We start from the raw sequence: 26,939 nt of genomic DNA on the forward strand, positions 1-26,939 counted from the left end.
GGCATAGTAAATTAAAACTCAAATCTAAACCCACTCCTAATACTACACGCTAATGTCTCCTTCAGTATTCATAATTTTACACGAATTTTACAGTAATCTGCTTTAAAATGGGACTGTCAGTACATAAAACATTTTGGCCCAACAGTTCCCTGTGGTTTCATCACTGAGATGGAAACCCACATATCACCTTCTCAGAGAAGCCTCCCCTGATCTTCCTAGCTCAAGTAATGCCAGCTCCCTCATCCTTTCTCAGTCTTCCTACTCCATCAGTTTCATTTTCTTCCCAGAACTCAGCCCTAGCTGAAATTATCTTGTCTATTAATTTGTTCATGTACCTAATTCTCTGTCTCTCTGAATTGAACACAAGCTTCATGAGAGTAGGAACTTTGTGTGTCCTGTCCACTCCTATATCCCTGGTGCCTAGGATCATGCCTGGAATATGGTAGGTAATCAAAAATTATTTACTGGATGAAGGAATGACTACATTCAGGTGCACTGAATGTCCACCCAATCTCATTACCCACCAATAAATGTGCAAATAGGGAGGATAAAACACAATTTAGAACAGCAGGGCTGTAGTAAAGACATTTCATACAGTCAGGTCAGTACAAAAACAAAACAAAAGAAAAAAGGAAGAGAAAGGAAATACACACTACCACACAACCACCTAGAAAAAGCATAAACCCTGAGTTCCAATAAAGATGTAGACAATGGGATGGATGGAGTAGGGGGGTCACACCTCTTGTTCTCCATTCATAACGACTGTCCCCTCACCCTTCAAAAAATATCAGTTTCTTCAGACATACTGACTGAACCACACCAAGGACAACGGTTGAGGACCGTCTAACATCAGACCTGCGACCCTTCATCCAGCCCTTCCTTTGGCATCAGTCACTGCTCCCTGGGATGCAGGTGCTGTTCCCTACAAGGTAAGGAGGCAGTAACCTAGCTCTTAAGGGAAGAGGTGAGGAGGGAAATCTTCAGACCCAGGGCAAAGGTCTAAATACGCAGGTCCCCAAAGGTCCTATTTCTCCCAGGAGGGAAGGTAACAGTGCCTGAGGACCTACCATGTTTTTCGAAATATAAAGGCCATTTCTTATCCCAACCCAAGAATTTAGGGAGGCCTCAACTAAAACTTCCCCATCTCAACATTCCCCAGACCACTACTCCTTACCCCAAACTCCAGGAGCAGTTGGAGAGGATACAAAGAAATCTAGCGTGGCCAAAGAGACAGAACGGGTAGGCAATCGTGTTGGAACAAGAAGAGGGCTGTACTGGGCTAGGGCCCAGGATAAGTAAAGATTAAGAAAAGAATGCAGTCTGACCCTTTCCAAGCCCATTAGGTCCTTCAGAAGAGGTGACGAGGAGCAGGAAACTGAAGCCCAGCAAACAGGTGGCCCCGAGACGAGGCCATAGCTCCATGGTGGTAGATGCGCGGAGCCACTGGGCTGAGCAGACGTAGGGCGGACGAAGTCCTAGGAGAAGGTCCGTGCGGTTTCCCAAGCGCGGATCAGCCCAGCCGCTGGCGTTCCCAGATTTTTTTTTTTTTCCTCCTAACCCTGAAGGAAGTGATGTTAGACGGATGTGGGTGGCGCCTCCGAGGTCCGGTTTCGGACGGAGAGAGAGTTTAAAGGTGAAGATCACGTAGGTTGCGGGAGTTGCTTTGGGGCGCTATTTGCTTCACGCCGGGTTCTGGACGTTTAGTCCGAGGGCCGAGAAAGAAAAGATGGGCCGAGATAGTGGGGGTGGGGAGGAGTCTCGGGAGAACCGTTGCTGGTTGCGTCCCCCAGCAAGCTAGCCCCTCCCCCTCAAGAACCACTGCACTTAATATTCACTACGCAAATTACTGATCGGTGAAGTCAGCGGCTCCCAACAGTGGGCCGGTTGCCCATTGGCTCCGGGTCCCCTTTTCCCCACCTCAAAAAAAAAAAAAAAAAAAAAAAGGCAGACAACCGGATTTCACTCTCAGGTTACTGCTCTGGTCTGGCACAGGTCTGCCAAATCTGTGTTGCGGTGCATGGTCTCGTGCCTGCAAGAATGCCCCTTCCTGCTAGAGAAGCAGCACTGGACTTTATTTTCCCTTTTAACCTAAATTCTTCATCTCAGGAATGATGCAACCAACTGACGCAAGCTCCGAGAAAACCAAACTTGGAATCTCTCATTGCAAAACTGACCTAGCTCTTCAGGGCACCAGGTCATAATTCACTGCAGGTACTTAGAAGTGCGAAGCTGCTTCTTAAATCTACTTGTTTTTGTTATTTTTAAACTGGGTTATTTCTCAGTTTTCCTCTCGGATGCATAGCAAACAGGTCAAAATTTCCCGTCTCTCCTCCGGAATGGAGGCTAATTGAGTCCCCACACTAGTGAGATCGCACTAGTTAAGTTTGGCAGTGCGCGTGCGTACTTAATGCCCAGTGAAAGACAACTAGCAAAAGGACAAACCTGAACAAAAATACACACCTCCCCTTTATCAGACTCCCTACAAATTGCAGGCACGGACACAATGGAACTCCAGGGGGACTGCAAGCTCCAGAATGCAGCGCGGCCACTGCACCTGCCGTTTTTCTATTGGGAGGCGCAGAGCGGATTGGCCTTTGTAGTTCGTATATGCGATCCCAGGATAGGCTGCTCTGGTGAGAGAGAGGCGGGGCAGGATGTATCACGTGGGTCCCACTCCCGCCGCCGCGGCCGCCTTCGTCTTTCTCTGTCTCGACTGAGGGAGCCATCTTGCTCTTGCCGCGTGCTGGTGTTGGAGGACCCTCCCTGCTTCAGGTGAGACCCCCGGCGGTCCCGCCACTCCACGGCCATAGGCCGCTGCGCACCGTCTCCCCCCGCCCTCTTCTTCCGACACCCGCCAACCGCTTGGGCTGCCACTTCCGCCGTGGCGCGCTGAGTGGGGGCGGAAGCGGCTGGCTTGGCCTGTCGGTTACCGGCGGCGCAGCTGGGGGTCTGCACCTGAGGGAAGGTCCCCAGCACCACCGCTTTCCTTGGGGGCGAGCGGGCCAGCGCTGTTGCCGCCCAGATCAAGTCCCAAGAGGCAGGTGGTCCCTCGCCTCTGTTTTGTTACTCCTCATTATTCACAACAATAACGCTGTGAGCTTTATACTACCTATCTGCGGTCACCTCATTTGATCCTCCCACTCGACAGCTAAGGAAACTGAGGCTAGCAAGCCCCGCCCCCAGGCTCTGGAGACCGTATTCCGTTGCATTGCTCTTCACCTTGTAATGGCAGGATTTGTTTACAAGGCTGCCACCCTCGCTGAAACATTGCCTTGCCCATCATTCTAGCCCTGTCACACTGCCTGGTGCATAGTAGGCTGTCAGGAAGTTGATGATTAACCGACAGGCAGTGTTACACATCTAGTGAATGGCGGTTTCAACTTCCGTTCCCACGGTCTTTCACTGTACCAGCTCTGTCCCTTGAGTGGTAACAATAGTTACCAGTTTTTGAATATCTGCTGTGAATATCCCTGTGCTTGATAACGTAATCTTTACCTCTGAAAACAAGAAATACTGTGAAGTTTGTGGTGTTACACTTTTTCTAATACGGAAGGAATACAAGTTCAGAGAAGTAAAATATGTTTCTGAAGCCCTAGCTAGTAGAACCTTGATCCTTCTGATTCCAAAGCCTGTGCCTCTCTTAGAGGCCACATAATAAAAAGTCACGATTAAAGATTGAATTTATTTTATCTCTGTGTAAAAATGAGGTATGTGTAAGTGCCTACTATAATGCTTAAAATTTAGGCACTCAGTAAATGTTGGTTATAACCTCATTATTTGCACCGTTTCTTGAATCCTTGAGGAAAAGACTAAAAGATCCTAGGATCCCCAAGGAAGAACTCACTAATCATGGCTTTAAGAAGTTACTTCTTCCTTCTGGGCCTAGGAGGGCCCTTATTTCCAAATCTTAAATTGGAAGGGATGTGAGCTGTTTTGTGTATTTCTGATTTAAACCCTGCTGCTGCTTTCAAGTATTTGAGGTGGCATCCTATACAGGACAGAAATAACAGGTACAATAAAAAGAAAGGTTGATTGAGGAACAGGGAGTTAAAGCAGGTGATCTTTGAGATCTATTCCAGATTCTGAGCTTGACATCTCTTCTCTCATGAACTGAATCCAGTCCACTTTCTTACTTGAATTCCATGCACCCCAACCTGGTAGTAGACAAAGAACCACTTTCCTTCTTCCCCTTCCAACTTTGAACTTCCAGCCTCCCTAAAATGCTTTTTCTCTGAGGTACTCCTTGAGAACAAGTTTTTGATTATACTTATTACCTGGAATGGAATCTGTTTTTGTTTGCACATTGATTTAAAGAGTTAATTTTGTTCTGGCTTTGTTTCAAACAGATCAAGGCTCTATTTTGACTTCCATCTCTTCCATCTCTTCTCTTGGGGATTGTTACTTCAAAATGCAGAAAAGCCCCCAAAAGTTTATCTTGTATCTCGTTCTAATATTTCACTTAGCCCCTTTTTTAATAAAAAATTCCTTAGGCTCTTTGTTAGTTCACTACACCTTCATGGCCACATTACTTTGAGAACGGTGAATTTTGGTCCTTTTCTATAGAAACTGACTAGAGATTGGGATTTACATCAGCAGATTTAAGTCAGTGTCAGATTTAAGTTGAGATTGCCACACACTTAAGCCTTTTGATTTTGTACTCTATTCACACTTACTCCTATAAAAGAATTTTTTTAGCTGCTTGAGCATTGTGATACAGTGATGAGTAAAGATTGAAGAATTGTAAATTCTAAATGTTATTTAGGAACTGGACTTTGCCCTTAAAGCAGAGAGATACACAGGTTTGTATCTTAAGTACAATGTCAGAATACAGAATGATTAGTACTTATATAATCTTTGATTCTTTCATCTCTAAAATGAAGAAAACAATATCTTTTTTCATCTGGATGATGTTTATAAGGAGTTTAGAGAATCAACCAAAAAGTTTTGACAACAGCCTTACCCTTTATTCCCTCTGCTGTATCTCAATAGTGATCTGTTGATCTAAGAACAAGTAAAATAAGACTTCTAACATTGGTTTTTATTTGTTTATATAGTGTGGAATGTTTTGACCCATTATAAACTGAAGAACTTTTTTTTCCTTAGTAGGAAAAGGCTGACCAGACTAGGATTCTTGGCTTTATAATGAACTTAGAGTTTTCAAAATCAAGATTAGCCTTTAAAAGTTTACTTTTAAGATTCTCCTCTTCCCTGCAAAATTTCATATTAATGTAGCAGAGAGAGGTTTTTGTCAAATTGTGCAAGAAGGCATTTTACCTTATGTGCAAGACTATCTTGACAGTTATGACATACTATGTTAGTGCAAGGTGTTGAATGAACTCTGTGGAAAGTGCTGCAGAAGCACCAAATGTCTGAAAATCTGGCTCTCTTTTCCTATTATCAACATACCAACTAACCTGGAATATAGGATGCCATGACTGCCTCATATCTTGACAGCTAGAGAGACTACTGAATTTTTTTCTTTGTCCAGATTTTTCTTTCTTTTGTCTTTATCTATGATTTAAAAAAACTATACAGAATATGATTTGAGAGAAAAAGTTGTGGTAATTTGCTAACAGCTCTATTCTGTAAAAATCTTTGGGGAAGAAACTGGTGTACCTACAGAGATTTTAGAATTGGTTAGGTTTTATTGAGTACCAAAGTACCGAATTACACTTTTAAGGAGGGATCTTCAAATAAGTAACTTTAAATCTCAGTTCTATTTTCTGTTCGTATATACGGCTCCCTCTTGGTATTACTTAATTTTTGTTCTTTTACTATCTGACTTATGAAGCTAGAAAAAGTGATTAATATTTTAAAAAATATAGACAATATTATCATGGTGGTGGTGCACATTACAGGTTCAATGAACCAGTAGGTACTGTTGTATAAACAGTTATTTTGTTTTGGTAAATAAAACAGTGACTTTAACAAATTTATTTTTCCCCCCCTAGATTTACCAACAGCATGAATCAAGAAAAGTTAGCCAAACTTCAGGCTCAGGTCCGGATAGGGGGCAAGGTGAGTGTGGCATAAGAAAAATTGATAGGAGAATGTGTTATTACCAGATAGTATTATTATTTTGGATTTGTGGTCATTGAAGATATAAATTTTTTTAAATTAATCAATATTAAACCACATTCCAATTTGAAAATAACTTGTCTAGATCTAAAATAGGTAATTAGAAGATATCTTTCTGATGGGTGCAATTGAAATAGCCACCTTTGAGATCTTTTAACATTCTGGTGGTTAAAGATATGAACAAGTTATTCAGTCTTGTTAAACTTCCGTTTTTGCATCTGTAAAATAAAAATGATCCTACATAAGATGTTTCTAAATATTAGAGTAATATTTATAAAGCACCTCAAACAGTGTCTGGCATAGACTAGACACTTATTAAAAGACAGCTGTTATTATGTTAGACCCACCCTCAGATATTCCTGGATATTGAGGTTACCTTATCTTGACTGGATACCCCTACTGCTTCAGTTAGGTTTACAATGGGAGATGCAAAAGCTGATGGTACATTTGTTCATTGCTAGGTTTTCCTCCCAAATTCCTACTTGTTTTTCTATGTTGGTGAATGTGAACGTGAGCATTCTTATTCCATGTCCTTTGAAACTTAAGGGAGAGTTAGTTCTGATCACTGAAAATCTTTGATTCCCTTTAGTTCCAACCCTGGGTTCAAGGAGAATATTCTACTTTTATCTCTGCTCAGTACAATCTTTGTCAAAGGAAAAGCAAGAATAGTGTTTACCTCAGACCTAGGGAGGGGATAGGTGGGACAATATGTAGCAGCCCCACTGTGTCATTTACTTTGATAATAACTATAGCTCCTGGGGATAGGAACAGGAGAGGGGGAAGGGAAGAAACAACTAGTATTAATACTTTCTCCTTCTTTCCTGCTAAGTTGCTTCAGTCGTGTCCGACTCTGTGTGACCCCATAGATGGCAGCCCATCAGGCTCCCCCGTCCCTTGGATTCTCCAGGCAAGAACACTGGAGTGGGTTGCCATTTCCTTCTCAAGTGCATGAAAGTGAAAAGTGAAAGGGAAGTCGCTCAGTTGTGTCCAGCCCTTAGCAACCCCATGGTCTGCAGCCTACCAGGCTTCTCTGTCCACGAGATTTTCTAGGCAAGCCTTCTTTCCTAGTAATACAGTTATCTGACTCCAGACTCATAGTAACAAATTCATGTAACCAAAGTACTAGTCACATTGTAGCAGCAAGTAATGTAATGTATCAGTGCAAAAGTTAGGAATATTCAAGAAACAGTGAATATACCTGGAAGAGCTTGATACAGCACTTCACTATAGTATATTTTAAGCCAGAAGGTTGGCACAGTCATTCAGCTAGTTTATTGAGCAACTGCTAATGTGCCAAGCATACAGTAGATAAATAAGTCAAAGTTTCCTGCTCTTGACACAGTTCAGCTTGGAAGGGAGATGCACTCACAATTACACTACAGAATAGTAAATACTGAAATGAAGTATAAGGTGCACCTGAGTCAAGGAAGTCATCACTGAGCAGAGATTTGAAGAATAAACAACAGGTATGAGAACAAGTAGATAGGGTGAAGGGTGAGATTGTCATTCTCACACATGCAAAGGCTTATGGGATGCCAAGATGCTTAGTGGATGGCATGATGCTTAGTGGAATGGCTTGCTTTGATTTGTTACAACTGGTGGCTCAGAGGTTAAAGCGTCTTCCTGCAATGCGGGAGACCTGGGTTCGATCCCTCGGTCGGGAAGATCCCCTGGAGAAGGAAATGGCAACCCACTCAAGTATTCTTGCCTGGAGAATCCCGTGGATGGAGGAGCCTGGTGGGCTACAGTCCACCGGGTCGTAAAGAGTCGGACACGACTGAGCAACTTTACTTTCACGTTTCACTTTCAGAGTTTAATTTAGAGTCAGATCATAGTTTTGTTTATCATACTAAGGAGATTAGGATTTTATCCCATACGCAAGGTCAACTACTGAAGAATTGAAGAAAAACCAGTAACAGTGATTTTAAAAGATAGCTGCTGGCATTGTGGAAAATGAAAAAACAAGTTTGGCATAGAGGAGAAGCTACACCTTGTAGTAGTATGTGGGACACAAATTTAGGGTTTGTATATGACACAACTTAATGATGTGGGGGACAGAGGTGAGAGAGGAGTCTAGGATGGCCTCCAAATTTCTGGTTTTAGAGCTACGAAAATTAGGAAGTATAGGAATGGTGGACTGATGAGCTTCTAGACAAGTTGAGTTTTAGGTACATAAGGATCATTTGAGTTGTAACCAGCAAGCAGTTGAATCAGGAACACTTGACAAATTAATGGCCATCTATCTTAATAGTCTCTCTTAGTCCATCCTTTAACTAGATTTCATTACAACCTCTGCTTCTACTCATGGGGCTCTCTTTCACTCCCACCAGAGTTTCTAAGACTAAGCCTCCTGCCTACCCTTTATAAGGCTGATTTCCTGAGTAATACTACAGAAGCTACCCAGAGATTAAAATCTCCTTTCCTTTCTTTTTACTCCTGGCAAGTCTCAGAAAGATTTAGCTTTCGAGATACAGGCTACTGTTTGTAGTGCTTCAGCTCTGCTTTAGGTTACATTTATTTAAATTGGCTCAGGAGTTTAATTCATTGTCTTAAATAGTTTTTCAATGGAAAAAATTACTTAAGAGTTTCAAAATATCCATTTAGAAATGAAGTTTTCCTATCTCGGTAAATAGTATAATTTTCATTTGCTCAGGTCAAAATTCTAAACATCATTCTAGATTCCTTTTTTCCCTCATATCCCATATTTAGTCCATCAGCAAATGCTTTTGGTTCTTCTAACCATCTTAGCTCTCGTTATCTCCACTGCCACAGCCCTCATCTCTTGTCAGGACTTCTATAGTAGCTTCCTGATTGATCTCGTTATAGTTCATTTTCCACAGCAACCTCAGTCATCTTTTAGAATCATAAATCAGATCAAAACCATTCTCATGCTTAAAACCTTCCAGTAGCTTCCTATTGCAGTTGATATAAAGTCTAGTTCCTGCTAATAGCACATTAGCAGGCCCTTACCAATCTTTCTGATTTCATTTTCCTTTACCTTTCCCATTATTTATTCTAGTCATACTGGTCTGCTTTGTCTAGAAATGACAGGTTCACTCTTGTTTCATTTTTCTTGGATCACTCTTCCCCTAAATCTTTTCATGATTCTCAGCTTGTATGCCACCTCTTCAGAGGGACCTTCCCTGAGCATTCTAATAAAGTAGTGCTTTGCCCCCACCCATTATTCTTGTTGCTAATCCTGTTTAAATAATCTAATCTGTTTATATATTGACTTTTCCTTCCCATTGTAATGTATGCTCCTTGAAGTAAGAACTTGATCTTTTTCATTCCTAGGTTCTAGGACTCTAGAACACTCATAATAGGCATTTACCTGTTATGTCGTAATCTCCAGTTTCAGAATATCTTTAGAGGGTGGTAGATAGTATAAAAAACTTTCCTTATTTGTTGGAAATTTGAAGTAAAGCGCACTTCAGGTTATTTTCAAGTTAAAAAATTATTTTTTGTTAGAAAACTTTTGAAACAATGTATTAAAATGACACAGGCTAGATATTGGAAAGAATAAGAATAATTGGCTAGAAACTAACCTTCAAAAATCTGAGTTAGGCTGACAGTCACAACTCTGTGACTATAAGAAGTCTAATTAACCATTACTATTAAGTCTGCAATTTTTTCTGTGAGTTTTAGGAAGAATATTATGGAGAGGAAGACAAGTGATTACAGTTATCAAATGCATGGCATGCTAACACTTTTGTTTGGGTATCTTTCAGGGTACAGCTCGTAGAAAGAAGAAGGTGGTACATAGAACAGCTACAGCTGATGACAAAAAACTTCAGAGTTCTCTAAAAAAACTGGCTGTGAATAATATAGCTGGTATTGAAGAGGTATGATCACTTTGTAAATTATTATGTGGATAAACAGAACATTCACAAATGATTATCCAGACTTTCAAATGTAACATATCAGCTTAAATGAATCTGAAACTCTCTTTTTGAAGGACTGGAGCTATTGAATTTGCCTACTGTATGAAATTGGATTGTCAAAAAAATGATTTTATTAGATGGTTAAGGAATTCAGTATACTTTTCAGACTCAAAGTACTGGGTTAGCCAAAAAGTTCATTCAGGTTTTTCCATACTATCTTACCAGAAAACCTGTACGAATTTTTTTGCCAACCCAATATTTGCATATATGACAAAATTATGGACCTACTCTTTAATTCTAATGTAAAATAAGATTTTTTCCTAATAATACAGAAATAAGGAAACCCAAAGATTTCTTCCAATAAGGTGGACTTTTTTCCCATAAGAGTACCTTTCTGCTCTTCACAGTCTCTCAAATTATTACTCAGAAAGCTCTTGCAGTAGCTTTACATGAATTGCATTTCTTATTAGGCCACTTTCAAAAACTATTAATTTAATTCTAAAATTATTTTGATGATACTACTTTTCTCAGATCGGAAGCCAAAGATTGATTTATGCAAGAAAAATTTTAATAACACCAACTATTTGTGATTTGTTACCATCTAGATCTACTTCGACCTGATGATTCCATTTCTGATAGTAACCAGTGTTTAAATTTTCACTACTATCAGATTTCATTACATCATTACCAGATTATTAATGCACATGTGCTGTAAAACGTAGATCAGAAACAATGTAGAGGTAAGGATCACTATTGAAGAAATAGAAGAGTAACAAAGAAAAGGCAGTGAAATGACAAAGTGCCACATATTCCTTCCACCAGGGATATATGAACAAATAAATACATTGTTTAAATCTGCTTTGTACTTTCAAAATTAACATACTGATAAAATAGTAGGGAAGGTAAGTCACATGTATCTTTTCTCCTTATAGTTAGATATGGCTGTGCATTCTTACCCTGATAAGTATTAAAACTTCATTTGCAAGTCTTGAAATTAAGTATTTAAAATGCCTTTTTTTCCCCTGAGCTATTAAAAGTTTTCATATATTTTCATTGACCTAAAATAATTTTCAGAAAGATCATTCTCTATCTGGGACATATTTGAGAAAAAGCAAATCTAAGCTTCTCTTTAAAAATTACAGCTTCATTAAAAAAAAAAAAGAATAAGTGGCAATAATGGACATGAACTCTGATAATATTAAGCCTAACCTACTAATAAGTGTTTAGGAAGTCTTATATCTTTGCCTATCTTTCTACTGTTCCAACTCCAACCCCTCCCCACTCAACCTCAACACTATTGACACTTTGAACCAAATAATTCTTTACTGTGAAAACTGTCCTGTGCATTCTAGGATATTTGGCTGTATTCTTGGAGTCTCCCCACTAGATTTTCAGTTAAGACAGCCAAAAATGTCTCCAGACTTTGATGCAGGTCCTTTGGGGGGCAAATCACGCTTTGTTGAAAACACTTCTTTAGAGAGAGGAAAAGATTTTATTTTCCTCCTTAAAGTATAGATTTTATCTCCAAGGGCATGCTTTTCTAAATGTTTGATTTTGTTCAGATTTGGAAAACTCTGTCGCCCTTATAATTAATAAAACTTTTAGTGTTTTACAGTGAAATAACAAACCAGTCAGTTAGTAGTCTTTGATCTCTTCAGCATATAATCAAACCTAATTATAATGCTGTGCTGAGGTCATAGTACTTTTGTAGTTCAAATTGTCATACTGAATATTTAATGGTAGTGAATATCTGCTATATGCCAAGTATTTTGCTAGGCAGTGGTACATAAGATGTTATTCATAGTCTCTGTCCTTTAAAGCCTAACATCTAGTAGGGAAACTAGTCAGCTAGCCAGATAAACAAAATATGTATTATGCATTTTAGCTCCACAGTATCTGTTTGAATTAGTTATTGTTGGTTACAGATAAGAAAGTTGAGACTTAAGAGAGTCAGGTACCTGCTCAAGATCACATAGCTGGTACGTGTTGAATTCCAGGTTTGAGCTAAGTATGTCAAAACCAGAGTTCATTTTGTTCATTGATTCATCTTGCTTTGGTCTTTAGTTACACTTAGGCCTACTCTTGACCTTTTCCTCTCCTCCTGCCCCTCCTTCCTCTCCATTCTTCCAAAGTCCCACCAAAGAAAGGGACAGTACCTGCCTTATCCTGTATTATTGAGTGCCTGCCATGCAGAATTCATTACTTACACCATCATGGATAAATGAAATTCCCGAAAGTATTTCTAAGGACATTGCTTTTTCTCCTTTTCGGGTATTAATGTAGGTGTTATTTTGTCCTATAAGTCTTCCTGGTAGCACACATACACATGCAAAGAGAGGTTAGATGCCTTTCCTATATACCTCCATAATGCCCTGTATTTAATTTTATTACAGCATATATAAAGCTATATTGTTAATTCATTTTTGTTGGTGTTGCCAATGCAATTCTGTTTGGGGAGTCATAGCTCCAAAATGTTGCACAGAAAATTAATGGTACATATAGGCATATACTGATGCAATGGACATGAACTTGGGCAAACTTACGGAGATAGTGAGGTTCAGGGAGGCCTGGTGTGCTGCAGTCCACGGGGTCACAAAGAGTCAGACACAGCTGGACAACTGAACAACAATAGCAACAGTAGACATGTACATACTCTTATTGCACCCCTACCTCTGTATGGGTACATAAGTGATGTCTTCCAGTCCTCACTAGTCATACAGAGAAAATACACATAAAGAAAATTAACAACATGAAGTAACAGCTATAAAATTTCCGAATGTTTGAGCCTAAAATGGGAAGTTTTTTTTTTTTTTAACAATTTTTTTCATTTTATTTGAAATAATATACAAGAATATAGTGTGCAAAATTTAGGGGCAACATCATGAAGAAGTGTAATGAACTGAAATCAATTTTATAGCTGTGATTCCTAACCAGAAACACCACTTGGTGAGTAACACGAAAAGCCATGATTGTAGCTCAGAGCAGACGCAGCTCTACTGCCGTTGTGTTTGCTCTCGTTGTAGACAGCTGGAGGAAAGTAAAGTGCAAGTGTGGCACTGCTTGAGTGCAAAGTCCGCCCCCACCATAGACACGATGACAAAAACGGTATTAAGATACGTGGCTGAGGAGATATAGGACACAAAGTTAAAAATACAATGGTGTCAACTGTTAACAGCACCATTACAGTGACTATATCCCAATGCTATTAACTAACTTTACCTTGGCCTGGGCTGGGTCTCCACTGAAGTCGAGGGTGGGCGCCGCCCAGTGTGTCCAACTCAGCTCGGGAGCCGCGGCAGGTGGCTCATAGGCTGGCACTGGCACCATCCACCGGCCCTGTGTCCTGGCAACCTCTTGGCACTGGCCAGACTAGGAGCCCCCATGTTTGGCACAGATGCTGAGCCATGTGGTGGCTGCTCAAGGAAGGCCAGCTCCTGGCTTCTGCTTCACCCCATTATGTGTACAATACAGATTAATAAGCAGTAAGGAGCCAATGTATAAACAGCAGTTACATATTTTTAAATTCCCCTTTTGTACAATTTAAAATAAAACATGTATACACTTCTCTCTTTTCTACTGTACTTTAGCACCACAGGATATCAATTTTCAAGCCTGTATTACCTGATAGACATATATGAAGTTTGGAAGAAAAATAAGGCAATTTGGTTTACAATGTTGATAGTTTTAGCTTACTTAATGCTCTAATGGAGAAAGCAAATCCTCACTCATTATTAAATCATTTCATGACTCAATGCTATCGGTATCTTATGGTCACACGGATTCAGGACAAATGGTGAGACCTTCATCTTAAATCTTTCCATCAACAGTCAAGCATCCGGTTTAATGTTGCTGTGAGCCTGAATTGGTTCTTTTCCTTTTCCAACAGTCAGGATTTAAACGTTTTTGTTCTTCAGCCAAAGCCTTTGCTTCTAATGTATACATCCTCCTCTCCTCATTCTTCATTTTCTTCCACCTGTCACCAAGGATCACACTTATGGCTCTGTTATCTTTCCCTGGATACATCTGAGTATATTCAACTCTGTATTTTTTGGCAAAAAGCATGAAGGCATTCATTGGTCTTTTGCACTTGTTAGGAGAAGTGGCACTCACAGTCCCTGAGCTGTGGGTTTTGACAGCTTTAGCATACAAAGAACTGGAAGAGAGCTGTGATGATCCCGGTGAGCCACAGTTTTTACTGAATCCAGATCTTTCAAAGTCTTGACCTCCAGGTCCTCCACAAGACAAAGACGCACGACGCTGACGAGCCATACTACTTAGCACATAAACGGCAGAAGAATCCATAGGCGTGAAGTCATAGCTTTTAAATGTATCAAAAACACCTGAATCATCGAAATTAATGGCATCGGGGTGTCCAGGAGGTAGACAGACATCACCAATATGAATTTCACAACATGGAATGCCATGCTGTACCACAGTCAAGCTTGGATAAAATGATGACCAATCTTTATTTTTAACATAGAAAGGGTGGTCCAGTTTACACTCTACAGTAAGTAAACCATCTTCCACTGTACCAGGATCAAAAGTCAACTTCAGTACAGACTCATCAAATGATACACTTTCTTCATGTGATAACAACTTTAGACCATCAGAACCATAGCCCTTGTGAGTGCCCATCTGGAGGTCTTCCTCATTATCACAGCCTTCGGTTCTAGCAAAGTCTTCCACATTCTGCCATTCCTTATTGCTTCCCTTATGAAAGCACAGTCGTGTGCCTTTCAAAAAACAGTGCCAAGCAGTTGAAGGCCAGGAATTGCACCACCCCAAGCCATCATCATCTGAAAGGGAGGACATGCAGAAAATGCCAGATTCCGACTCACTGTTTGCCCTTTCATGTCTGACTGGTGTTTGCTCCTTCCAGTGATGAGGGAAGGCCGGCTCACCATTAGAAGAGGCCACCGGTGGAGGGCGCGCGTAGGAATGTAAACTTTTGCTAGTAGCTATGATGTGTACAGGAGATGATCTGTTGTAAAATGAGCACTGCATAAGTGGACTTTGTGGGCTGGTGGCAATATTTGCTAGTTCTGTTAGCCAATCCACTTCATTTTCACCGTAAGTATTTTCTGATATTTCTGAGGTATTCTGGTTCCAAGATGGTCTTGGATATTCTTGATGAGACACATCTGAACTCAGCTGGTAAATGGCAGATTGAGCAGGATCACTCTGAACAGCCTGAAGTTCAGGAAGATCATCAAGTTCCATGTGCTCATCACAAGAGTTGTACCCGGGCGAGGAGGGCAGCGTCTCCTTGCACTGCAGCAGCTGCAGCGAGTCGCTCACTCCGGGCGCTCTCTTGTCCATGACTAGCAGGAGCTTCTGCACCGCATCAGGCATCTGGTTGCTCTTCACTTCCCACACCATGTTATGGTGCTCCGATTTTCCCCAGAGTTGCACTGGCCACGTATACCTCCTCAGCAGAGCTGCAGCTGGTCTGTCATGTCCCATCGCCTGCAGAGCCCTTCCCAGCGAGGTCTGCTCTCCCCTCAGCAGGTCCCAGGTGCCCAGTCACCATTCATAGTGTACTCACATCTCCTTACAACTGCTAGCATCTCTTCAGCACTCTTAGAAACCTACCAACATCCCATCACAACACACCAAACCCGTCGCCATTACCAAGTCTCGGAAGTTTTACTTTTTTCCTTCGTTCCCTCTTTCTGAAATTGGTTTTTTGAGAACCAAGATATTTGTACTTTATATAACACTTTGCAGATATAAAATAATTTTATTTAGGCATATCTAGTATACTGCATATAATCTGGTTTGCCTCAAACATTACATTTGTGTTACTATAATTAAACTATTTTTTTCTTCAAGAAAATGATGAGACATACTTTAAAAACAGCTTCTTGGAAGAAAAGAGAAACTACTACCTTAAATGTATACATGAAAACATGCAGTTTTCAGAAACATTAAAATAGGAAAAAATATATATGTCTTAGAATAAACACATTAATTACAGCTTGGGCTGTTTTGAAATTTTGCAAAGTGCTAATCTCTGGAATATACTATCTTTTAGGGTTTTGGCAGTTTAAGGAAAGTAGATAAAAACTTTTGAAAAGAGCAGATAGGAATGGTAAGAGAAGATAGCAATGGTAACATTGTGAAACAAAAATGACATTACTATGTTTTCTATACTTTGACCTTCAAAACATCAAACCAGTAGAAAGTACTCAATTTGGTGGCTTAGGCACAGAGAGATCAGTGGTGGGTTTCAAAAACTCATTGCACTTTTGCTTAGTAAAATTCTGATCTTACTTTCTAGGCCTTCAGTATTAGTGATTATTTTTTCCTCTCCTTAATGCTTAATTTATGTCCTCTTCAGATATGTAAAAGCTAAAGGACTGTTTGAATTAAGAGGGACTTCTCTGATCTTTTATGTATTAATTAGTTGTTGATTTGAGGTAATAAGTTTAGTTGTATGTAGATTTCTTTTACCTGTCATCAAAGACAGAAATCCAAAGCTGTCAGAAAGGGGCAGGGGAGTGCCAGAGATTGTTTCATACAAAAAAGCCAAGTAACTGACCAGGTTTTAGGAAGGAATGCCTATATGAACTCTGACAGTATAATCCAGAACTCAATTCCTGAAAAATTCTTACGTTCTATGACAGTTGAAGATACTTAGATGTGCTTCTTATTTGGTAATCTGATTGAATATAGTGATGGTGTTGTCACCCTGATGATAACATGAATCTATCAAAAGCAGAATCTGTTTCTTTTCTCAGAGACAATTGATTTTATCAGATATATTTGGTAAGAAATGTCACCAAAAATCTGCTTCTCTGGTTCAGATGGTTTAGTTGCTTCATGGAATTTTACTGTTAACTTCAGGGGATAGCTTCTACCTTAACTAAGGTATATTCTGTCTCTATGAAACCTTCCCTTTTTTCCAGGCATAATAATCAACACTTTCTCTGTCCTTCACTCCCCTTAACTTAAATTGCTCTGCTAGAATATGTTTATTATTACAACCTCATATTGTAGGGTATGATTACTTACTTATTAACCAAGTAGTCTGTTTGCCGTAGTCTCTTGATTACAAGAGTCTTGACAGCAGGAACTGTTTAGTCATCATTTATAGTCTACAGCATGCTGACTCCCGTGGACTTCCCAGGTTGTTTGGGGCCTGTTAAATGTAAGAGATACTGATTATTCTAGGTGAAATTGTTTAGCAAGAAGTTAGTCATAGAGAGCTAAAGCTCAGGAGAAAGCTTAGGACTGGGAATTTAAATTTTGTAATTGTACACAAAAGTTTTACTGTTCATATTTTCCTTTTCTTGACCCACTTGTACAGAAAAAGGACTTAAAGTTCCTAAAGTTACTGGTTGACCCTTACTGTGGTTCCTTCTTCCTTCAACCTAGAACGTCAGGTGCCAGTGGGTGTACAGCTCTGAATGCAGGAGAATTAAAGGAAAGCACTCTGTCCCATTCACCTTATTATTACATAGCAGTCTTAGTTTCATTGGATATCTTGCCTTTTTTTTTTTTTTTTTTTTGGCCGTGCTGCCACCATGTGGGATCTTAGTTCACTAAGCAGGGATCGAACCCATGCCCCCTAAGTGGAGCATGGAGTCTTAACAATAGGACTACAAGGGAAGTCCCAGGTACCCTGCTTTTTGGTTTTATGTTTTTCCACATTTTTATGTGAAAAAAACAGCATAAAATCTTCCATTTTAACCTTTTTTTTCCGTTCCCTATGTGCGAATCCTTTTTTAACCACTTAAAATTTTTTAAATTTTTTTAACTATTTAAAAATTTTTAACCATTTAAAAAAATTGAATTATAGTAATTTACAGTGTTGTCTTAGTTTCAAGTGTACACCAAAGTGATTCAGTCATATATATAAATGACTGAATTACTTCACTTAATTTGATCATTTCTAGGTCTATCCATATTGCTGCAAATGGCATTATTTCATCCCTTTTATGGCTGAGTAATATTCCATTGTGTGTATCTTCCACATCTTTCTCTGTTCATCTGTTGATAGACATTTAGGTTGTTTCCATGTCTTGACTATGGTAAATTGTATTCCTTTGAACATTGGGATGCATGTATCTTTTCAAATTTTTGTCCAGATATATGTCCAGGAATGGGATTACTGGATCATATGGTAACTCTATTTTTAGTTTTATGAGAAAGCTCCATAGGAGATGCATCAATTTACACTACCATGTAGGAAGGTTCCCTTTATCTCCGCAGCCTCTCCAGCATTTATTATTTGTAGGCTTTTTAATGATGGCTTATGAGGTGATACCTCATTGTAGTTTTAACTTGTATTTCTCTAGTATTTAGCAGTATTGAGCATCTTTCCATGTGCCTACTGGCCATCTGTATAATATCTTCTTTGAAGAAATGTCTATTTAGGTCTTCTGTCCATTTGTTAATTAGGTTATTTGGTTTTTGTTTTGTTTTTGATATTGAGCTGTTTACTTTGGAAACTGATTCCTTGTTGGTAACATCATTTACAAATATTTTCTCCCATTGTGTAGGTTGCCTTTTCATTTTGTTTATGGTTTCCTTTGCTGTGCAAAAGTTTTTGAGTTTAGTTAGGTCTCATTTGTTTATTTTTGTTTTTATTTTCATTATTCCAGGAGACAGATCCAAACAAATAATGCTGCAATTATGTTGAAGAATGTCCTACTTGTGTTTTCCTCTAGGAGTTATATTGTATCCAGTCTTACATTTAGATCTTCAATTCATTTTGAGTTTATTTTTGTATATGGTGTTCTTTTACATGTCAGTGTCTGGTTTTCCCAGTACCACTTACTGAAGAAACTGTCTTTTTTCCCATTGTATATTTTTGCCTTCTTTGTCATAGGTTAATTAACCATAAGTGCATGGGTTTATTTCTGGATTTCCTTTTCTCTTCCATTGATCTTTGTGTCTGTTTTCTTGCCAGTATCATGCTATTTGTTTGTTTTTTTGTTTTTTAAATGGCTACACTGGATTTTTGTTCCTATGTGTAGGCTTTCTCTAGCTGCAGTGAGCAGGGGCTCCTCTCTAGTTTCTGTGCACTGGCTTCTCTTGCTGTGGAGCATGGGCTCTAGGTGCACAGGCTTCAGTAGTTGTGGTGCATGGGCTCAGTCATTGCAGCTCATGGGCTCCAGAGTATGGGCTCAGTAGTTATGGTACATGGGTTTAGTTGCCCTGTGTCATGTAGGATCTTCCTGGACCAGGGATCAAACTGGTGTCCCTTGCATTGTGAGGCAGATTCTTAACCACTAGACCACCAGGGAAAACCCAGTATCAACTGTTTTGATTACTGTAGCTTTGTAATGTCGTCTGAAGTCAAGGAGCTTGATTCCTCCAGCTCCATTCTTCTTTCTCAAGATTGTTTTGGCTATTCAGGATCTTTTGTATTTCCATACAAATTTAAAAAATTTTTGTTCCAGCTCCATGAAAAATACCATTGGTAATTTGATAGGGATTGTATTGAATCTATAGATTGCCTTGGGTGATGTGGTCATTTTGACAATTATGGCTCTCCCAATCCAAGAATGTGATATCTTCCCATCTGTTTGTGTCATCTTCAATTTCTTTCATTAGCATCATAATAGTTTTTAGAGTATAGATCTTTTGCCTCCCTAGGGAGGTTTATTCCTAGGTATTTTATTCTTTTTGATGTGTTAGTAAATGGGATTGTTTCCTTAATTTCTCTTTCTGATATTTCATATTAGTGTATAGAAATGCAACAGATTTCTGTATATTAATTTTGTATCCTGCAACTTTACCAAATTCATTGATGAGCTCTAGTAATTTTTCAGTGACATCTTTAGGATTTTCTCTGAATACTACTGTCATGTCATCAGCAAACAGTGACAGTTTTATGACTTTTTTCCCATTTTGGATTCCTTTTTTTTTTTTCTTTTTCTTCTCTGATTGCTGTGGCTGGGACTTCCAAAACTATGTTGAATAAGAATGGTGAGAGTGAGTATCCCTGTCTTGTTCCTGATTTTACAACAGATGCTTTCAGCTTTTCACCATTGAGTATGATGTTTATCATATGTGACCTTTATTATGTTGCAGTAAGTCCCCTATATGTCCACATTCTGGAGAGTTTTCAATGTAAATGTATGTTGAATTTTATCAGGAGCTTTTTCAGCATCTATTGAGATGTCCTGGGCTTTTTATTCCTCAGTTTGTTAATATGGACTGCCAGGGAATCCCCTACCCTTTTTTCTCTTACAGATGATTTCACCTGTTATTCTGCTTCCTCTTCATCATCATTTTACTGATACTCTGTAGCATTTGCCAATGGTCTCCTTAAAATTTTGTGCTTTGCTTCTTGTCCTTTCTCCTCCTTTGTTTTGTCCTTATTTCTTGTGGTATCTCCTTTTCTTTTCCACCTCACTGAAACCATTATTTCCACAAAATTTTGTCATTACTATATTTGCTTCATTAATAGTTCTCAGAGTTGGTCTTGGGACCACTTTTATTCAGAATCATATAGGTTGCTTTTTAAAGTTGAGACTCATCAGTCCACTGGAGAGGTCCAGAATTAGATTTCCATTTTAAGCATTTTCAAGTATACAATTCAGTGACATTAATTATACTCACAGTGTTTTACAACCAACACCATTGTCTTATTTCCAAAATTTTTCATAATCCCAAATAGAAACTCTGTACCCATTAGAAATAATAATTCCTCATTCCTCTTTCTCCCAGCTTCTGATATTCTCTAACCTACTTTTTCTTTGTACTTGCCTCTTACAGGTATTTCATGTAAGTGAAATCATAAAATAGTTGTTCTTTCATGTCTGATTTACCTCACTTAGCATGTTTTCAAGATTTATCTATGTTTAATGTGTATCAGAACTTTACTCCTTTTATTGCTGTATAACATTCCATTCTGTGGATAATACCACATACTATCCGCTTGTTTATTGAGAAACATCTTTTGTTTTTAAAACAACTTCCCCCCCAGTATAACTTTTACAGAAAGTTAGGGGTATACATAAAATATGAAAAAATATTAATATTCAATCATAACTCCACTACTCAGAAATAATTATTAGTCATATCTTTCTTTTTCATCTTTATATGCATATATATACTTAACATATCTGAGACTACAGCTAGATGTACAATTTAAAACCTTCCATTTTTGAATAGTATTATAAAAATTGTTTCCTGTCACTAAAAACTCTTAAGCATCATTCTAAGTGTCTGTATATATTCCAGTATGTGAACATAGAATATTTTAATGTTTTTTGTCATTTATTATGCATTATAATGCTTTGATAGTAAAGAATCACATATTTAGACTCATATATACATAAATGTTTATCTTCATCTCTGATTTCCTCCAGATAGATTCTTGGAAATGCAATTACTGACCGAAAGATCATTAGTGTTTTTAGAACTCTTCATCCATATTGCCAAATTAATTTTCAGAAAAGGTATGCCATTTTACACTATCTACAGCATAGCTACAGAGAATCCATCTCATCAGACTCTTGCCACTACAGCATAAGGGAAAATGATCCCAGTGTATCATATAGTCTAATGACATCTGTTAACTTTCACTCTTATCAGTAATAATAGGTTATGCCTCATACTAGCCATACTAGCCAGAAATAAGCAGGAACTTAAAAGGATTCAATGTGAAAGACACTGACTTATGGGAATGCAGAGGCTGTAATCTTCAAAATCTGACATCCTTTAGCCTTACAAAATCCAGACACTTATGTGCCTTATTCTTAAAATGTTTATTATTTCACCCCCATTAAAATATAGCAGAAAGACAACAGAAGGTTAATTTTCTGATAAACATTTAAGTACCACTACATATAAGAAGCAGTAGCAATACAACTTGATTTTAAGACAGCTGTCAATTATGAACTGCAGTTAGCTGGCCTAATGGGGACTTGGAGACACATACAAAAAAAGGTCACATAGCAGAATTTAAATTTCCTCTCTGAACTGAGAGGGCAGTTACCAGCAAGAACTGTGGGGTCAATTATAACTTTGTAAGCTTATTTATAGCCACAAAAACTTACCAGTGTGGAGGAATAAAGCAGGCATCAGCTTTACTAGCTAGAAGGCTGCTGTGGTTAATGTATGTACCCTGTTCAAAGGCTAGCAGTGGCGGGGGTTGTTAGGGTTTTGATAGCATAATTGAGCTACCCAGAAGTTGCCTGGAATGACATTTTATTTTATTTTATTTTTGTTGTTGTTGTTGTTGTTGTTTTTTGGAATGACATTTTAAAATGGACCTGAATTCTGTAGAGCATTTGGGCTCACTCAGAAAGGGCAGAACAGTAGGAAAAGACAGGCCTAAAAATAGTCTAGGAGGTTCTGGGAATCTCCATTGGAGGAACTACTGGTGCTATTTCTAAACCTTAATATGACCCCTCATCTAGCATTTGAGGTATTGAGGTCTAATAGCATCCATGATTTCAGAATAATCTGTATAAGAGGTGTTGATTCATTCAGCAAATTTGAGTGACTGTTATGTGCTGACATCATGAGAAACGCTGGGCTGGAAGAAGCACAAGCTGGAATCAAGATTGCTGGGAGAAATATCAATAACCTCAGATATGCAGATGATACCACCCTCATAGCAGAAAGTGAAGAGGAACTAAAAAGCCTCTTGATGAAAGCGAAAGAGGAGAGTGGAAAAGTTGGCTTAAAGCTCAACATTCAGAAAACTAAGGTCAGCAGAGGGGATGTGGCCTGCTGACCTTGGGAGGTGGGAATAACGGACGCAAGCAGGTGCGACGCCATTTGCTGCGGCGAAGCATAGGTGAAGGCGGATCTCGGAAGACGTCCATCACTAGACTCCCGCAGAGGCGACCCAGTCTCTCGCAGTTAGTTCGTGTCACCCTATCTCAAGCGTCTCCCTTCGGAGGAGTCGCCGCCACCACCCGGAGAGAAGTCAGAGACGCCTCAAGTGCGTCGTCACTGCCATGCCTAAGAACAAAGGTAAAGGAGGTAAAAACAGACGCAGAGGCAAGAATGAGAATGAATCTAAAAAGAGAGAGCTAGTGTTCAAAGAAGATGGGCAAGTAATCAAAATGTTGGGAAACGGACAATTGGAAGCGATGTGTTTTGGTGGTATTAAGAGATTGTGCCACATCAGAGGGAAACTGAGAAAGAAGGTCTGGATAAATACCTCAGACATTCTATTGGTTGGTCTTCAGGACTACCAGGATAATAAAGCTGATGTAATCTTAAAATACAATGCAGATGAGGCTAGAAATCTGAAGGCTTATGGCGAGCTTCCAGAATATGTTAAAATAAATAAAACTGAAATATTTGACCCTGGAGATGATGATGAAATCCAGTTTGAAGACATTGGAGATGATGAAGCCATTGATGATATCTAAAGCGAACTCAGCCTTGCACATTCCAGTTTTCTCTGAAGACTGTTCAACAGTTTGGATGTTAACTGTGACTCATTAAAATAAAAGTTTCATTAGCAGCAAGAATAAAAAAGAAAACTAAGATCATGGAATCCAGTCCCATCACTTCATGGCAAATAGATGGGGAAACAGTGGCTGACTTTATTTTTCTGGGCTCCATAATCACTGCAGATGGTGATTGCAGCCATGAAATTAAAAGACGCCTACTCCTTGGAAGGAAAGTTATGACCAACCTAGACAGCATATTCAAAAGCAGAGACATTACTTTGCCAACAAAGGTCCATCTAGTCAAGGCTATGGTTTTTCCTGTGGTCATGTATGGATGTGAGAGTTGGACAAAAAAGAAAGCTGAGCACCAAAGAATTGATGCTTTTGAACTGTGGTGTTGGAGAAGACTCTTGAGAGTCCCTTGGACTGCAAGGAGATCCAACCAGTCCATCCTAAAGGAGATCAGTCCTGGGTGTTCATTGGAAGGACTGATGCTGAAGCTGAAACTCCAATACTTTGGCCACCTGATGCGAAGAGCTGACTCATTGGAAAAGACCCTGATGCTGGGAGAAATTGAGGGCAGGAGGAGAAGGGGATGACAGAGGATGAGATGGTTGGATGGCATCACCGACTCAATGGACATGGGATTGGGTGGACTCCGGGAGTTGGTGATGTGACAGGGAGGCCTGGCGTACTGTGGTTCCTGGGGTCACAAAGAGTTGGACATGACTGAGCGACTGAACTGAACTGAACTATGTGCTGACACTTGAGGGAATGCTGTGTCTCATAAGACAGTGACCTCTAATCTCAAGGAATTCGTCTTCTAGTAAGATCAAGGATTGCAAACACAATTATACTACAAGATAATTTTGTATAGTATCAGTTTTCATGAAGTCAGAAGGTGCATAAACCATCTTAAGTTTTCACAGAGAAAGAAGCATCTGACCTGTGTCTTGGATAAATGGGAACTTGCAATGTGGAGAAGCAGGAAAAGGTTCTTCTAAACAGTGAAAACAGCCTATGTAAATACACTATGCATGGAAGGACATAGTAGTTTCTGGTAACTTCAAAACATGTCAGTATTATAGAAAATAAGAGCAAGGGCATCTGGAGTTCTGAACTGGGGTCAAAAAAAAAAAGCCTCTTCCTCTATAATTCAAGTAGCATTCTTTACCTCAGCTACCTTTTAAGTGGAAAAAGCATTGTCACATAAAGGGAATACTTGATTGATTGAAAAAGGGACCTGAGAGCTGGTACGGAAGGTAGTTTAACAGTCTTTATTTGTCTGCTCCTTTCCTTATGCTATATATAGGTTGTATGACTTAACGTAGATCAAACAGCAGTAAAGTCACTGGTTTTCATATGAAATGCATACAGTTTGCTTTATCAGTTCAACAAATTCCTTACCCTTCCTTTTGCCTCTTAAAAGAGTTGGGAAGTGTCCTGTTCATGTTGCTCGCTCAATAATTAATCCTTTGATAGTTCTAATCGCCTGTATCTAGGAGCCATATATAATCATGTTATTTGCTCAGTAGAGGGGAAGGAATGTTAGACTGAAATAAAAGATTCTGGCCTTTGTAACCTCTAGTATTTCATTTTCTCTACTCTAAAATTAAACTCTCCACCTCTTTCTGGACCTTTCTATTCATGAAGTTACATCTTTTACACAACCTCATTTAAAACAACCATTAATAAATTTCTGTTTCACAATCTGACATGGAATAGATATGACATATATTATTCATATATCTGCTGTTACTTAACCTGTACTCTGAGATAGATAATTCTCTGACAAGCTTTTATGGTGCCACCCAATTGAATTTTTGTAGACAAATAGGTGTTTAAGAATGTGAGTGACATCATAGAAAAGAAACTAAATAAAGTTGGGAAGCCTAAGTTTAAGTTCTGAGTTTGTACATAATCAGTTATTTGTCCTGGGTATATTGCTTACTAAACAACAATATTGCTTAATCAAGAACTCTTATCATTAGTATTTATTTCTCTAACAGGAGATTTGAACTAGGAGACCTCTAAGTTCAACAAATATATGGCCTGACTTTTTTTGAGCAATACTGATTTTAAATCTCTTGTGACTGTAATGTTTGTAAATAAAAAATATCTCATATTCCAATGTTGGGATACTTTTCACCCCTGGTGGTGTTATATAAGTCATTTATTAAGTTAAGTGATGGGTCTTGATTTGGAAAAATGTAGTCCTACCATATCTTTATTCTTTTCCCATACTAAAATTATGTGATTCTGGGATAGATCCAGAAAAGCATCCCATTTCATATCTGCTATGCCACTGCTGCCTTCTCATGCCATTCCTCTCTCATACTTTAAGCTACTTTTCCATTGAACTTTTCTACCTACACAATAATTATCTTCAGAAGTACATAGTTTATTTTTTTCTAAAGTTAACATAAATTATTTTTAACTCATGTTTTTGTTCAGTTGGATTAAATGCTTACTCTGTATAGTATTTGTGGGATTTAGTTACAATTTTCTAGGGGACTTGCCTTTTATTTTCTCTGTGTTCCAGGTCTTGCCTGAAATTTAGAAGCCCCTTTCTTCCCCTTCCTTTCTGGTGCTGTGTGTCAGTGGTGGTGATCACCTCTGAGGAAGAAAAGCCCACTTCCACTGACCATGGAGAACACTCAGCATCTCTGCTTGATTCTGACAAGGGCAGTTTTTGGATGGACCATGAAATGCTTCTAAAGTAGCCAAGAATTAACTCTCCTAACTTTTTTTATATAATAAGCATGTTACCACCAAGGTAACTTACCCAGTGAAGTCAACTGCATAGTATAATCACATTATTTACACATTTAACTTATATGCAAATATAATACATACAGCTCTACTAAAACACAGCAAGAGTGAGAGAGAAAAATAACATTTTACATAGTGTACACACATTCAACCTTCCTTTTCAGTGAGTCCCAGGCAATGGATGAGATTAAATCTGAAGCGGTTCATATTGAGGAAAGCTATTGAAAGAATATGGAGATGATTTTAAGGGTTTCCTAGTAACTGATAAATGTTCAGATGGCTAGACAACTGAGTGGGAGAACTTCTTGTCATTTACAAGGATTATTAAAGGTTGTTGAGAAGCTCCACTTAAAAGGATTAGAGGAACTGACAAAATCTCCTATGAAGAATGACATGAGGAAAACAAGTTGAAACTTCTATAAATTTACTAGATATTCAAAAGAGTGAAACCCTGATTGATTAAATTTCTGAGTGTTCTTTATGGGTTTTCAGTGGTTATTTTTACCATACACTATTATCTCCTTACCACCTGTTCCATAAGTAAGATGCTAACTATTGTATAGATACAGTAGTATCTGTATGGATTTAGTTTGATAGTGTAAATTGAGTAATATAATGGGTAATTTCATTAAGAAGCCAATTCTTGGCTGATAACTCCCTTTTTAAAAAAATGTGGGCATGGTCTTCCTTCTCATAGTAGAAATCTTTGAATTTAAAATCTAGATTCTAGGGAATTCCCTGGCAGTCCAGCAGCTAGGACATGGCATTTTCACTGTTTTGTACCCAGGTTCATTCCCTAGTCAGGGAACTAAGTTCTTATAAGCCATGTGGCACGGCCAAT

The 26,939-nt window shown here is 38.9% G+C and overlaps 4 protein-coding genes across 12 annotated transcripts in view; 2 read left to right on the plus strand and 2 right to left on the minus strand.

Annotated features, from left to right (window-relative positions):
* Positions 1 to 1,524, minus strand: part of TXNDC12 (thioredoxin domain containing 12) — a 30,594-nt gene extending 29,070 nt beyond the window's left edge. Inside the window, exon 1 of one of the 2 annotated variants that reach the window (XM_004001975.5) lies at positions 1,326 to 1,524. In XM_004001975.5, the coding sequence (XP_004002024.1) occupies positions 1,326 to 1,422 (97 nt within the window). In that variant the 5' untranslated portion in view covers positions 1,423 to 1,524. Of the gene's footprint in view, positions 1 to 1,174 lie in introns of both variants that reach the window. The other variant, XM_027970098.2, reaches the window with a different exon arrangement.
* Positions 1,525 to 1,576: 52 nt separating this feature from the next.
* BTF3L4 (basic transcription factor 3 like 4) overlaps positions 1,577 to 26,939 on the plus strand; it is a 30,083-nt gene continuing 4,720 nt past the window's right edge. For 3 of the 8 annotated variants that reach the window (XM_060409233.1, XM_060409235.1, XM_004001972.5), the window contains exons 1-3: positions 2,707 to 2,772; positions 5,952 to 6,018; positions 9,807 to 9,920. In XM_060409233.1, the coding sequence (XP_060265216.1) occupies positions 5,965 to 6,018; positions 9,807 to 9,920 (168 nt within the window). In that variant the 5' untranslated portion in view covers positions 2,707 to 2,772; positions 5,952 to 5,964. Of the gene's footprint in view, positions 1,634 to 2,706; positions 3,038 to 4,762; positions 4,800 to 5,951; positions 6,019 to 9,806; positions 9,921 to 26,939 lie in introns of those variants that run through there. The other 5 variants (XM_060409242.1, XM_012142126.4, XM_060409248.1 and 2 more) reach the window with 4 other exon arrangements.
* On the minus strand, positions 12,745 to 15,598 carry LOC114114872 (HMG box-containing protein 1-like). Its single transcript, XM_042248045.2, has one exon. The coding sequence runs from the start codon at positions 15,420 to 15,422 to the stop codon at positions 13,800 to 13,802; it is 1,623 nt and encodes a 540-aa protein (XP_042103979.1). The 5' UTR covers positions 15,423 to 15,598; the 3' UTR covers positions 12,745 to 13,799.
* LOC105609508 (eukaryotic translation initiation factor 1A, X-chromosomal-like) lies at positions 22,825 to 23,416 on the plus strand. The gene has a single exon (XM_012141871.4). The coding sequence runs from the start codon at positions 22,883 to 22,885 to the stop codon at positions 23,300 to 23,302; it is 420 nt and encodes a 139-aa protein (XP_011997261.1). The 5' UTR covers positions 22,825 to 22,882; the 3' UTR covers positions 23,303 to 23,416.

This window comes from Ovis aries, chromosome 1, assembly GCF_016772045.2.
Source record: "Ovis aries strain OAR_USU_Benz2616 breed Rambouillet chromosome 1, ARS-UI_Ramb_v3.0, whole genome shotgun sequence".
Classification (NCBI taxonomy): Eukaryota; Metazoa; Chordata; class Mammalia; order Artiodactyla; family Bovidae; genus Ovis; species Ovis aries.